Below are 13,426 nucleotides of genomic sequence, written 5' to 3'. Positions count from 1 at the left end.
AATAACTCCCTTTGGTATTTTACGAGCATGCTTACGCGAACCAATACGTCCATTTTTACGCGAACCCATTTTGGGTGTAGGTTTTGCCATACTTTATTAAATTTTTTATTTAGCAATTGAAGTCCAAGATCTATGGATATATCCATTTTATATCAAAACAAGATTCGTTACTATTTTATAACTTTTCTATATTAATTGTACTCTTTTTCTTAATTCTACATTAATAGAATTTTAAATATCAATTATTATTTTTATTTCTTTTTAATAGTTAGAATATATATAATATTATCCTCTTAATGCCGCATCTCTTCCGAGACCCGGACCTTTTATCATGACTTCCGCCCGTTGCATGCCTTGATCCGCTACTGTTAGAATAGCATTTGCTGCTGCGGTTTGAGCGGCAAATGGTGTGCCTCTTCGTGTACCCTTGAATCCACAAGTACCGGCGGAGGACCAAGAAATTACCCGCCCCCGTACATCAGTAACAGTCACAATGGTATTGTTGAAACTAGCTTGAACATGAATAACTCCCTTTGGTATTTTACGAGCATGCTTACGCGAACCAATACGTCCATTTTTACGCGAACCCATTTTGGGTGTAGGTTTTGCCATACTTTATTAAATTTTTTATTTAGCAATTGAAGTCCAAGATCTATGGATATATCCATTTTATATCAAAACAAGATTCGTTACTATTTTATAACTTTTCTATATTAATTGTACTCTTTTTATTAATTCTATATTAATAGAATTTTAAATATCAATTATTTTTTTTATTTCTTTTTAATAGTTAGAATATATATAATAATTTAATATATATATTTATAAAACTTATATATATTATCTATATTATTTAATAAAAATTGATTTTATTTGTGCATTCAGTCTCAGTCCTTTACTTTAGAATTGAAAGCCCTCCTTTGTGGAAATTTTATCCTTGTCTTTGTTTATGTCTTGGATTGGAACAAATTACTATAATTCGACCCCGCCTACGGATCAATCTACATTTTTCACAAATTTTATGAGCAAAGGCCCTTATTTTCATATTTGTCATTCCTTAAATGAATCCCTAATCTCTTTATTGGAAGAAAATAAGTTTTTTTTTTTAATTTTTAACTTATAAGCGTAGGCTCTCGATCTGTTATTATACCTCTAGAAGTAGAAAGAATTACAATTCCCATTCCTCCTAAAATTCTAGGAATTCGTTGATAATTAGAATAGATTCGTAGACCGGGTGTCAAACTTACTAACAAACTCAACTAAAAGCCCAACAGAATGAACTACATAGGGAGAGAAGCACGTGCACTAATAACTAATGCACACTCTCAATACACATGCATTATAAACTAATGCACACTTCTAATATATCCCCCTGAATCCAAGACTCCTTACACAACATTGCTTTGATTAATCTATTGAGTTGCAGTCTTGAATACGAAGTTGATTTCTAAGAGTGATAAACTGAGTGTTAGGTAGAGGCTTTATGAAAATATCTGCAGTCTGAAATTCTGACAGTATATGTTTGATAGTAAGAGTTTTGTCTTGTATTTTGTCCCTGACAAAATGCAAATCCAATTCAATGTGCTTGGTGCGATTATGCAGAACTGGATTGTGAGACATTGCTACTGTGCTCAAGTTGTCACGGAAGATGATGGGGGTTTGATGAGTGACTTGTAGTTCTTTGAGTAGAGACTCAACCCACATGATTTCTTGAGATGCCAAGGCTAAGCTTCTATATTCAGCTTTAGTGCTTGACCTTGAAATAGTTTGTTGCTTCTTAGACCACCAAGTAATGACATTAGGACCTAAGTAGAGGCAAGCACCGGAAGTTGATTTTCTATCATCAATATTTGATGCCCAATCAGCATCACAGAAGGCTACAATTGGTAGGTTAGAGAGATTTTCAGCAGGTTTAACAGTCAACCCCATGTCCTGAGTTCCTTGAAGATACCTAATGATTCTTTTTACTGCTTTCCAATGAGAATTTAATGGTTTTTCAAGAAATTGACATACCTTGTTTACACAGTAGGTGATATCTGGTCTAGTAACAGTTGCATATTGAAGTGCACCCACAATGGACCTATAGAAAGTGGGATCTTCGAAAACATCTGAGCCATGCTTAGTAAGTTTGCAATTGCTAGCCATTGGTGTATGAAGAGCCTTGGATGAAGTGAGATTGGCTCTTTCAAGTAGATCTTTGATCTATTTGGTTTGAGAGAGAAAAAGAGAGCCATTCTTCTTGTGTTTGACTTTAATGCCAAGAAAATAATCAAGGGGGCCTAATTGCTTGAGAGCAAAGGTGGAGCTTAGGTCCTTGATAAGTTGTTAAACATGAGAGGAAGATGACCCGGTAACTATTATGTCATCAACATAAACTAAAACATATAGTTTATAGATCTTGGAAGTGTGAATGAAGAGAGAGTTCTCACACTTGCTGATTTTAAATCCAAATTTGAGTAAGGATCCTTTTAGCCTCTCAAACCATTGCCTTGGTGCTTGCTTGAGACCATAAATTGCCTTGTGAAGCTAGTAGACTATAGACTTATCCTTGTTTCGGAATCCCAAAGGTTGAGTTATGTAAACTTCTTCATCAAGAATGCCATTTAAAAAGGCATTATTAATGTCAAGTTGTTCAAGCATCCATTGATTAGAAACAACAAGAGTCAAAAGAACCCGAATTGTAACTAGCTTAACCACTAGAGAAAAATTTTCATTGTAATCCACTCCATGCTTCTGATGAAATCCTTTTGCAACCAACCGAGCTTTGTACTTGTTGATTGTTCCATCTGGGTTTTCTTTGATTCTAAAAACCCATTTGCACCCAATAGCCTTTTTATTAGGTGGTAAGGGCATGAGAAACCAAGTTCCCAATTTTATGTGAGCATCATATTCCATTTGCATAGCCAGTTGCCAAACTGGATTGGATAAGGCATCCTTAACACTAACAGGTTCATTTTGCACAAGATTAACTCTAGGATATATAGTCTTGAATATTCCAGATTTTGATCTTGTTTGCATAGGATGAGATGCAACAGGAGCAGAACCCGTAGGCAAGGGTAATGCATTGGTAGAAACAGAATCAGAATTAAGGGATGGAAGAATAGGACTAGAGGAGAAAGATGAGGGGTGATAACTTTAGTATGAATCTGAAATATGGGCAGAAGCATTGTGAGCAGGAACATAATGTGAGTTCTCTGCAGGTGGTGAAGAAAATTCAGTAGGAAGGGAATAAGAAGTAGTGAATATAGGAGATTTATGTGTATTTGTAGAGGCTGAAATGCAAGTAGAGGCTGAAATGCAAGTATTTGGATCTATTTTGGATGTGGTTGATCTTTTAGAAGCAAACGGAAAAGCATATTCATTAAAGATCACATCCTTTGAAATGTAAATCTTTCCATCAAGTGACATACACTTGTATCCTTTGTGATGTGAAGAGTAACCCAAAAATATACATTCTATGCTTCTAGGAGAGAGCTTATGTTTGTTATATGGTCGGAGGAGAGGGAAGCAGGAACATCCAAACACTTTGAATGAGTTATAGTCTGGAGGCTTCCCAAAGAGAACCTCATGAGGAGTTTTATTTTTAAGAGTTGTTGAAGGAAGTCTATTAATCAGAAACACTGTTGTTGTAAAGGCACGGTCCCAAAAAGTCAATGGAAGATGTGAGTGAGCTAACAAAGTGAGGCTTGTGTCAACAATGTGCATGTACTTCCTCTCTACGGTTCCTTGTTGGTGATGAGTATGAGGACATGATATCCTATGCACAATACCTTGACTTTTGAGAAATTTGGTAAATGGTCTAAACTCCCATCCATAGTCACTTTGTACAGCCTTAACAGTGAGTTGAAACTGAGTGTGAACATAGGTCAAAAAATACTGAAATAGTGAGAGAGTTTCAGATTTTTGTTTAAGAAGAAAAATCCATATGTGTCTTGTATTTGCATCCACAATGGAAAGATAGTATCTGAATCCTGTTTCAGAATGAACAGGTGAAGGACCCCATAGGTCAACATAGACCAAATCAAATGGAGTTTTATAAACATTAGAAGAACTTAGAGAATGAAGTCTATGGGATTTCCCAACACAGAATGAAGAACAAAAATCAGACACGGTTTTATTAATGTGTGTGATTTTACAGTTTGCTAGGACACTTTTAACAACAGACTCATGGGGATGACCCAACCTAAGATGCCAAAGCGAAAATGCTGAAGTATGAGAACTAAGATGATTACACATAGTAGAACTAGATTTATTACATGGTGATGAATTAAACTTATTACAATCACCAGAACTAGACTTATGAAGATTAGTAGAATTCCAATCTGTACAAGTAACTGCACAAGATGACACAGAAGTGGGAAGAACACCTTGGAAAGCATAGAGTCCTTCCTTGGTGAGAAAACCTTTGAGTAAAATTTCATTAGAACCCTGTGATTTCACATAGCAAACATTAGGATGAAATTCGAAGTAACAACAATTATCAATCGCAAATTGTGAGACACTTAAGACGTTTTTGGTGATGGAAGGAACAAGAAGAGTATTTTTCAATTTAAAAACATACGAAGGATTAGAAGTATAAGAGAAATAAGAGTTGCCAGCAGATTGTATAGGGATACCCTTTCCATTACCCATGTAGATTTGATCATGAGAGAACATCTCAGTTGGCTCATGTACCAAATCTGGATCAGTTGTCAAGTGGTTGGTGGCCCCAGAGTCAGGATACCATGTGACTTTCTTGGTGTCCAGTGCAGAAGACTTGGGATTGTGAGGAGTTGACGTCGTCATAGCATAATGAGGAAATGTGTGTTTAGTGGAATGATTTGGGCCAGGTCCAAGTAAAGAGTTGTCATGTATTGGATAAAATGAAGGCCCATGATTATAGTAGTGAGAAGGTCCTGAATAAAAATCTTTGTTAAATTCAGGAAGGAAATGGGCCGGATAATGAGAATGAGGCCCATTGAGGTTGAGAAAAGGAGGAGATGGTTGTTATGGTGCAAGATAGGGAGGAGGTGAGTATGTAGCACCAAAATTCAGAGGGGCATAGTAGCAGGTATTGACTTCATGACCTGATCGATTGCAATACACACAAAACAGTGAGGAGAATCGTCCAGAACTTTTTCCTCCTCTATTTCGACCCCCACGACGATTCCCACTTCTTCCTCTATAGCTATTAAAACCTCCATAGCCACCAGTAAGCCCTAGGTTTGGCGATTCAGATCTCGGAGCAAAGTAATTTGAAGGATATTGTGACAGAGGCATATTCTGGCGAGTGAAGGAATTAATTGGTTTGGAAGAAGGAGGTGAAGCGAAGTGTACATCAACATTAGTAGAGAGCATCAGATAGAGTTTTACCTTTGTTCTTCTCAAGACGAGACTCAAAGGTAAGTAAAAATGATTCAAGGTTGTGAACAGAAGGAAGGTCCAATTGACTTTCTACCGAAGTGATGACTGGTTGGTACTCCTCATGAGACCATCAAGAATGTAATCAATATGTTCCGCAGTTGAAATCGGAGTGCCGATGTATATTAGAGAATCCACAAGTCCCTTGATTATTGTAAAATACTTAGAGATTGAACTTGAACCCTGCGAAATTAAACGAAGTTGAGAGCATAACTGACGACTTCGGGCTTTTGTCTAAGAGTTGCAGTAGGAATCGAGTTCCTCCCAGAGTTGCCACGAGTGCCTACACCCAACAACACGTGGCTGAAGGGCTTCGGAGAGAGAATTTAGGATCCATGAGAACATCGTTTGATACAGTTCTTCCCATCGAAGGTACGTAGGATTGATACGATTAATCAATCGATCATCCTCCGTGAGAAAGCGATGAGGAATCTCTATGCCTAAGACAAATCTATTTGCTCTGTTAGAAGTTAGGGTTGCAAGCATGAAATGGCGCCACACTAGGTAGTTCTTCTCTGTCAGTTTAACAGAGGGAAGAGGAAGAACAAGGGGAGATGAAACAACTTGTAATGGCGAAGCAGCGGAGGGAGAGAGTGGTGGTGAAGAGTGCAAGGTTCCAGTGTTTGGTTGTGTGGCAGCCATGGCAAGATGATACCATATAAGAGAGAAAGAGGGAAATAAGAATCTGGAAGTATTAGAGATAAAGAGAGAAAACGTAACTCTTAATATTTCTCAATTGATGATTTATAAGAAGGATCTGGATCCTTAATAAAGAGAAAATACAATGCATGTGGGCCTTAACAAACTTACTAATAAACTCAACTAAAAGCCCAACATAATGAACTACATAGGGAGAGAAGCACGTGCACTAATAACTAATGCACACTCTCAATACACATGTATTATAAAGTAATGCACACTTCTAATATATATGTCGCAATTGTGAAGTGATGCGGTTGCTGCACTAACCACAACCACAATATTATCATCACACTTGTCGGCGATTTTATTATGCTATGGCAAACTATATATGCAACTTAAATGTATTTTATTTTTTGAACTGGTTGTTTTAAATTACACTTCCTAATTGCAGTTATAGTCATAATATTGCAATTTTGGGAGTCTTCACAATAATACTACAATTATTATTGTGGTCACATTAGTCATATTTACTAATAATTTTCCGCAATTATGATAAACATAATGTACTACAACCCGAATTTAAAATATTGTGGTATACTATTGTGTATCAGTATTTGAATAGCCATTGCATCACATATATCAAACAATCCGGAAGCTTTAAAACATCATTTGAAGAAAAAATGCAACCTTTTCCTTTTTTAATTTGCATGCTATAAAAAATTGCTCTTGTGAATAGGCCCCATAACCCATTTGTTAGTAAAGTTTTAACAATAAGTTTCATTATGCAGATCTGAGTATGATTGGCTCCTCGATCAAAGCTGTTGTAGTTTAACTCACAATAATATTACCTACTGTTATTATTTAACACAAAGATTAGACAAATATATTCACATGCACCTGTTCTATACTAGTATATAGACAATTTCATTAATTCTAGTATACACTCTTTCACAGAAAGAATAGGTCATATTATCTTTGGTAACAACACACTTGTGCTGCTTCACCAAGGAGGGATACAAATCTCAGGATCATAGTTACCCATACGCGATATGGATTGAGTGCATGGTTCGTCAATTTTTACAATAATTTTACAATATTTTCTTTATGACGAACCTGATAAGTGGTACGTGATTTAGTCGGTATACCGAGGCATCTCAAGTCCACCCATTCTTCTTCTTTTTCTTCCACAATTGTTTGGCTTTGGATCAGACTCTCCAGCCTCTAGAGGAAAGTTCAATATAGCTTTCTGACCCCTCATCTTGAAAGCAGCACAATCATAAGCCTTAGCAGCATCAATTTCTCTATCAAATGTACCTAACCACACCCTACACCCTTTCCTTGACGGGTCACGAATCTCTGCAGCATACTTACCCCATGGCCTTCTCCTCACTCCTCTATAACGCTTCCCTTCATCACCGCGTTCTTGTTTTTCATCTTTTTTCCCTGATAATACCACTGGTTCATGGGAACCGCATTTTTCGGTATCCTTTCTGGGGTTTGTTCCTATGGACTTAAGAACATTTTTTGAAGAAGAACTTTGATCAATAAACTCCATATCAGCAACCAAATCATACTCTTCAATGAAACTGTAGAAGCTATTATGGTCTGAAATATATGAACTGAAATTGAAGTCTTGTAAAGGGTCTTCAAGTTTCACAGGATGGAGATCTGAGATATCTCCTAAGAGATGTTGGCGTATTAGATCCAAGTTTGAACAAGTTTCTTGTGTTGTCATCTTTTAAGAGGTGATGAAACTCTAAGGGGTAGAATTTGAGATGATTGATAGTTAGAAGCCAAGGTATATATTTAAATGCCTTCACTGTGAGAGGGTCCCCATTATTACTGTGTTTTGGCTCAAAATGAATTAGACACAAGAATCTTGGATTTGATTCCTTGCGGGTGATGCTTTATCCATAATCTGGATGGGAAACATCTACCGTTATACGGGGTTTTAAATAGTAGTCATGATTTCTTAAACATACAAAATCCTTGATATTTTAGATAAGTGTGAATATTTGTGGTTAGGATATCCCATTAATTTAAATTACAAATCAAATTACGTAATATTATAGTTGTAATAACCAGCATAATCACATTATACCACAACTGAGTTACAATGATCTGCCCCTAAATCTAATACTCCCTTAAGGATAAGTTGAAATATAAAGAATTAATATTATATATATATATATTTATTATATATTAATCTATTAATATTTCTATCAATATTTATTAGATATTCTATTAATAAATATTTAAAATATATTCTAATATATTACAAAATAATTCACATCACAAATGTCACTATTTACGTCGCAATAATAATAATTATAATAACAATAACAAAATTCTAAATACAGGGATATCATTTTGGCAATTCCCAAAATCTTAACAATTGACATTTGCAGTAGTCATAGACCCAATTTTAGAACAATATGAGCATAAGTATTTGTCTATACAACCATTAGTCCTTATTTGATAGAGTAGAGTTAAAGAAGAGAGAAAAGAGAGAGTGAAATTAAAGAGAAGTTGGGAGTTTTCACATTTGGTTGAGAGGAGAAAGAGAAGGGATATAGTAAAAAAAGGAGGGGACCCCAAAATTTCTTTTTCCTACTTATGAGAAGAAAATGAAAGAAGAATGAATAAATTTATGCAAAATACCAATATTAACCTCAAATAATTGATTTCCTAATTTTAATCTTATTTTCTATTTAATTAATAATAATTATTGTTTTAATTATTGATTAATAATTAAAAACTAATAATTAGAATAATATATATCATAATATTTATAAAAAAAATTTACTAACTAATAAAAATCAAGATTTTTATCATATAGTCATTTTAATGACATTTTTTACATTTAAAAAAAATGGTATATTTTCTTACTAAATTCTCATACTAATACTCATACCCAAAGGAAAGTATGATATATTTCATAAAGTGATACTTTGGTGAGAAACTGAAGAGACCTGAAAAGTTTGTATAAAATGTCAAAAATGTGCTTTAATTTTTTTATTTTATATATATTTTGGTTTTAAATACTACTAATATAAATAAATCTATTTTGGATATAATTTTTCTATTAAAATTGATTAAAATTATAATAAAATATATATTATAAAATCTATAATTTAAAATTATAACATTTATTTCTAATTAATAATAAAATAATATTTTTTTCTTCTCATTTTCTATCCAACTAATCAAAAGAGAAAGAGAAAAAAATATTTTTTTTGTTTTCATTTTCTCTTTCTTCTCTTATTTCAAACATCATTAAAATATATTTTATTTCCTCTCTTTCCTTTTCTCACCTCTTTCCTTCTTATTTTTTTTGTGCAATCAAATAAAGCCAATATATTCTTCATGGCAAAATATATAATAATAATAATAATAAATAATAATAATAATAATAATAATAATAATAATAATAATAATAATAATAATAATAATAATAATAATAATAATAAGATTGTACATCAAACTCTACTTTCTTTTTCTAATTCAGAAGATAAGTCCAAGAGCTTGATAGACAATTTTATTGTACGAATGACAGGATGACTTAAAGATTACCAAATGAGTTGACATCATGACATACTTATCTTTCATAATTCTATTATTTCAAAGTTTCAGTTCAAGTTCCAGCTAATATATATTTTTTGCAAGTGTATCATTCTTTTTCTTCTTAAAAAGATAGAAAATAAACAAAGAAAAGGGCTCCACATTCTGTTGTGAGATACATCAGAATTGAAGGGATAGTTACTCCTCCACCAAATAACAATGACCCTTCACACGGTTTTCACTATGAGTTGTATCTAAACAGTGCATCTTCTTATCCAAATTGCAATGTCACATTCTTGGGTGTACCCACATGAAAGTAACAATATTTAAATACTCTCTCAACTTGGTCCTTGGCATATAATTGATATCACCATTTGTGTCTTAGGGGGCAATGAACATAGTCATGCAACCAAAGATGGACAAGAAATATTTTGCAACTTGTTTGCCAATGTTTGTGTTCTCTCTATGTATCATACTAGAAGGTGACTAGGTGAGTATATATTTGAACTGTTTTTAGCTGGTACATGGGGACCTTCATCTTCAACTTGCATCAAAACATTTAAGGCCATGAATTTGGATACCTAAACATATCATATAAATAATACATCCCTTGTAACTATCACTTTAAGTTATCTTATATAAATGAAGAAATCATCCTTTGTTTTATTTTTAACAAAATTGCTATTTTTTTAGAGTATAATATCTATGTATTGTCAGTATAAAGATTGATTTCTACACAGTCAGTGAGTCAACAACACTCATTTATATTACATTTTTTGAAGAGTTAATAATAATAATTAAAAATGGATAATAGATAATAGATTAACAATATATAAAACTCTTAGACTATCGATGCATATATTTTTTAACAATAGTATTGTCTTTGACAAACATAGACACCAGGGAGAAATTCTCACTAATAATTAATAAATGATAAGACATTGATATTTGCTAAGTAGTTTAGTCAAGTTGCTGGAAAATATCGTCCGTTTGTGCAAGTGTGTGGGACTAGTATAAATTGATAGAGTACATAGTGTCAACGCATGGTTGTTCCACACCCACTAACTCTTATCTATTTAAAACAAAATAAGAATTTAATAATTAATTAGACAAACTATTTTTCTTATATAAAGAGTGCATAGGCATATTCTCCAATTTTCCTCGCTATGTATTTAATGTAGTTATATTGTATAGGAACTCAAACTTGAAATTTCTGTTAAAATTAGAACAACCCGTGAATAGATTTATTAACTTGGTGGAATTTTCATTGTGATTTAAGTACACAGAATGAAAATTGAATTAATATAACAATCTGATGAATAATAAAAAGCATAAGAAAGGAATCTAGAGGTACCCTTCTACTCCTCAATAATAAATAATATTCATTGCTTGTAAAATAAAAAATATAGTGATAAAATGAGAACGGAATCTAGAAGTACAGTCAGTGTAAAAGAATTTGTTATACTACAAATTCTTTTGGCTGATATCAATGCTATGAATAATTTTTTCTTTAATACATAATATCAATATTCTTAATCACTCAGAGCTGCAAGCCAAATCCTAGAGCCGAACAACAAATTTTGTGCTTTAATATGGCATGTTTTTTTGTAAGGGTATCCCTTCATCTTTTTGGGTAAAGAACTAATCTTTTTTTAGGTTCGTGACTATCTCTTCCAACAAGTGTCGCTCACAGGTTTGACCTCTGACGCATGGATACGTGAAACTCCTTCACATACCGGTGTCGGACACGTATCCGACACAGATACGCTCCGATTTGTCATTAATACATATTCCTTGAGTATCCAAAAAAAGTAAAACATATTAAGATATGTATCTGAAAAGTTTTGAACAAAAAACTAGGATAGATATGATACGTATTCTGTTAGAATTTGGTAAGAGTCATGAAAAAGAAAGCTTCTTGATGAATCAAGAAGTATATGAAAGAAGGCTTAAAGAAAGAATAATGAGAAACAAAGAATGATAATATTCTCATTGAATGATTGAATTCTCATTACAAAATTGAATGAATTGAGTGAATGAGAGCTTACAATGAAAGTAAACTATTTATACATGGAAAACAAAACTTAACTAACTAAAACCACTAAAACTAACTCTAACTATAATTAACCTAATACAATATCGACCAAATACCAAAATATAGTTCAAAATATATTTCAACAGCCCACCTCAAGCTGGAATATATCATGCATTCTAAGCTTGAAATGATTGTATTGAATACGATCACATACTCTAGTACCTCCTCTTGCTGGTGAGCGAATCTTCATCCTTCAGTCTTGAAATCAGAATGTGAAGCAATATTAGTGCTTAACCACCATAGGCAGAAGCAACTTCATCCAAAGTTTAACCATCTATCTTAACAGAAGCTTAACTAACCAAACCAACCAACCATAATGGATGAAAGAGAGAAAACGGATCTTAATCTTGATCCTAATATGATGCTTCAATGAAAAAAAATACACACTAAAAATAATGTTGTGTGTTTAATGAGAGATATAAAAAAATAGAGTATGAAAGAAATAAAGGGTAAATTGTGGTTGAAAAGTAAAGTTGATAGTGCTTTGAAAGATATGACTCTTAGTAAGCCAAATAGTGCACAAGAAGCACCTTCTGAGATACTTGATTGTATGAATAACGGCTACTGTAAACTCCTCCAAAACTAGATAGGACATACAAAAATCAGATTGAAAAGTATCACACACTTTTGCTGAAGTATTATGACTCATGTCTAAATATCAAATGCATAAAGAAGATTTCTTGCCAAATCTATCTCTATGTTTGCAAGCTCCTCACCGTATAGTTTTTGCTCAAATACTCAAATCTAAATTCTTGCTAAAGACAAACTCCAACAAGAACAAGGCTAAACGTGTTGGCAAGCACATAGACAACCCACCATGCAGCCATATACAAGAGAATAACCGCCAAATCTGATGTGTATGAACAACTTTGTTCACTTGTAGGACACCCATCTTTTCTAATGTGAGTGAAGGACCGGAGAGAGGGTTATGTTTGAGGGTTGTCAAGATTCACAGGCAATAATAACTCGTACACCTCATGCAATCATGCTTTTCATCAAAGATGCCTCAATCCTCCTTTGGACACCAAAAGTATTTCACCTGATGGTGATAATACATTACTAAATCAAGAAGAAGAACTAAATGCCATCATGGCCCTTTGTTGAAATTTGTTGTATGTAACAAAGTTGAAACTTAATTGGAGAATATAAAATGCCAATGTTATAGCCTTGAAGATGTAGATCTTGTATGTTTCCAAGCTCTTCTTGTCAACGGCAGCACCATCTTCCTTTGGGAGCTTCTTTCCAACCTTGGATTTCTTCTCTGCTGGTGATGACTTCTCTAATGACTTCTTCTCAGCCTTGGGTATTGAGATGGGGAAGAAGAACTACAATCTTCTTTATTGTAATGAGAATCATAATGATTCTTTGTTGAATCTTGGAATGATGGAGCCATAACAACAGCTAACAAAAGAATAATTATGCTCTGATACCATGTTAGAATTTAGTAAGAGTCATGAAAAAAAAAGTTTCTTGATGAATCAAGAAGTATATGAAAAAAAGGTTAAAGAAAGAAGAATGATAATATTCTCATTGAATGGTTGAATTCTGATTACAAAATTGAATGAATTGAGTGAATGATAGCTTACAATGAAAATAAACTATTTATACATGGAAAACAAAACTTAACTAACTAAAACCACTAAAACTAACTCTAACTATAACTAGCCTAATACAATATCAACCAAATACCAAAATATAGTTCAAAATATATTTCAACATATTTAAGTG

At 33.3% G+C, this 13,426-nt stretch overlaps 3 protein-coding genes across 3 annotated transcripts; all 3 read right to left on the bottom strand.

Annotated features, from left to right (window-relative positions):
• On the bottom strand, positions 1,408–2,145 carry LOC109359876 (uncharacterized mitochondrial protein AtMg00810-like). The gene has a single exon (XM_019604570.1). The coding sequence runs from the start codon at positions 2,143–2,145 to the stop codon at positions 1,408–1,410; it is 738 nt and encodes a 245-aa protein (XP_019460115.1).
• LOC109359875 (uncharacterized mitochondrial protein AtMg00820-like) lies at positions 2,527–3,018 on the bottom strand. The gene has a single exon (XM_019604569.1). The coding sequence runs from the start codon at positions 3,016–3,018 to the stop codon at positions 2,527–2,529; it is 492 nt and encodes a 163-aa protein (XP_019460114.1).
• LOC109359133 (ethylene-responsive transcription factor ERF107-like) lies at positions 6,792–7,798 on the bottom strand. Its single transcript, XM_019603679.1, has one exon. It carries the CDS (start codon positions 7,775–7,777, stop codon positions 7,175–7,177), a length of 603 nt encoding a protein of 200 aa, XP_019459224.1. The 5' UTR covers positions 7,778–7,798; the 3' UTR covers positions 6,792–7,174.

The sequence above is a fragment of the Lupinus angustifolius genome, chromosome LG11 (genome assembly GCF_001865875.1).
Source record: "Lupinus angustifolius cultivar Tanjil chromosome LG11, LupAngTanjil_v1.0, whole genome shotgun sequence".
NCBI lineage: Eukaryota > Viridiplantae > Streptophyta > Magnoliopsida > Fabales > Fabaceae > Lupinus > Lupinus angustifolius.
The sequence above is the reverse complement of the archived record's forward strand: the minus strand, read 5'-3'. Positions and strand labels throughout refer to the sequence as shown.

Excerpts from the sequence above, each read along its gene's own strand:
- LOC109359876 (XM_019604570.1), bottom strand. The coding sequence starts at position 2,145 with ATGGCTAGCAATTGCAAACTTACTAAGCATGGCTCAGATGTTTTCGAA.
- LOC109359133 (XM_019603679.1), bottom strand. The coding sequence starts at position 7,777 with ATGACAACACAAGAAACTTGTTCAAACTTGGATCTAATACGCCAACAT.
- LOC109359875 (XM_019604569.1), bottom strand. The coding sequence starts at position 3,018 with ATGCAAACAAGATCAAAATCTGGAATATTCAAGACTATATATCCTAGA.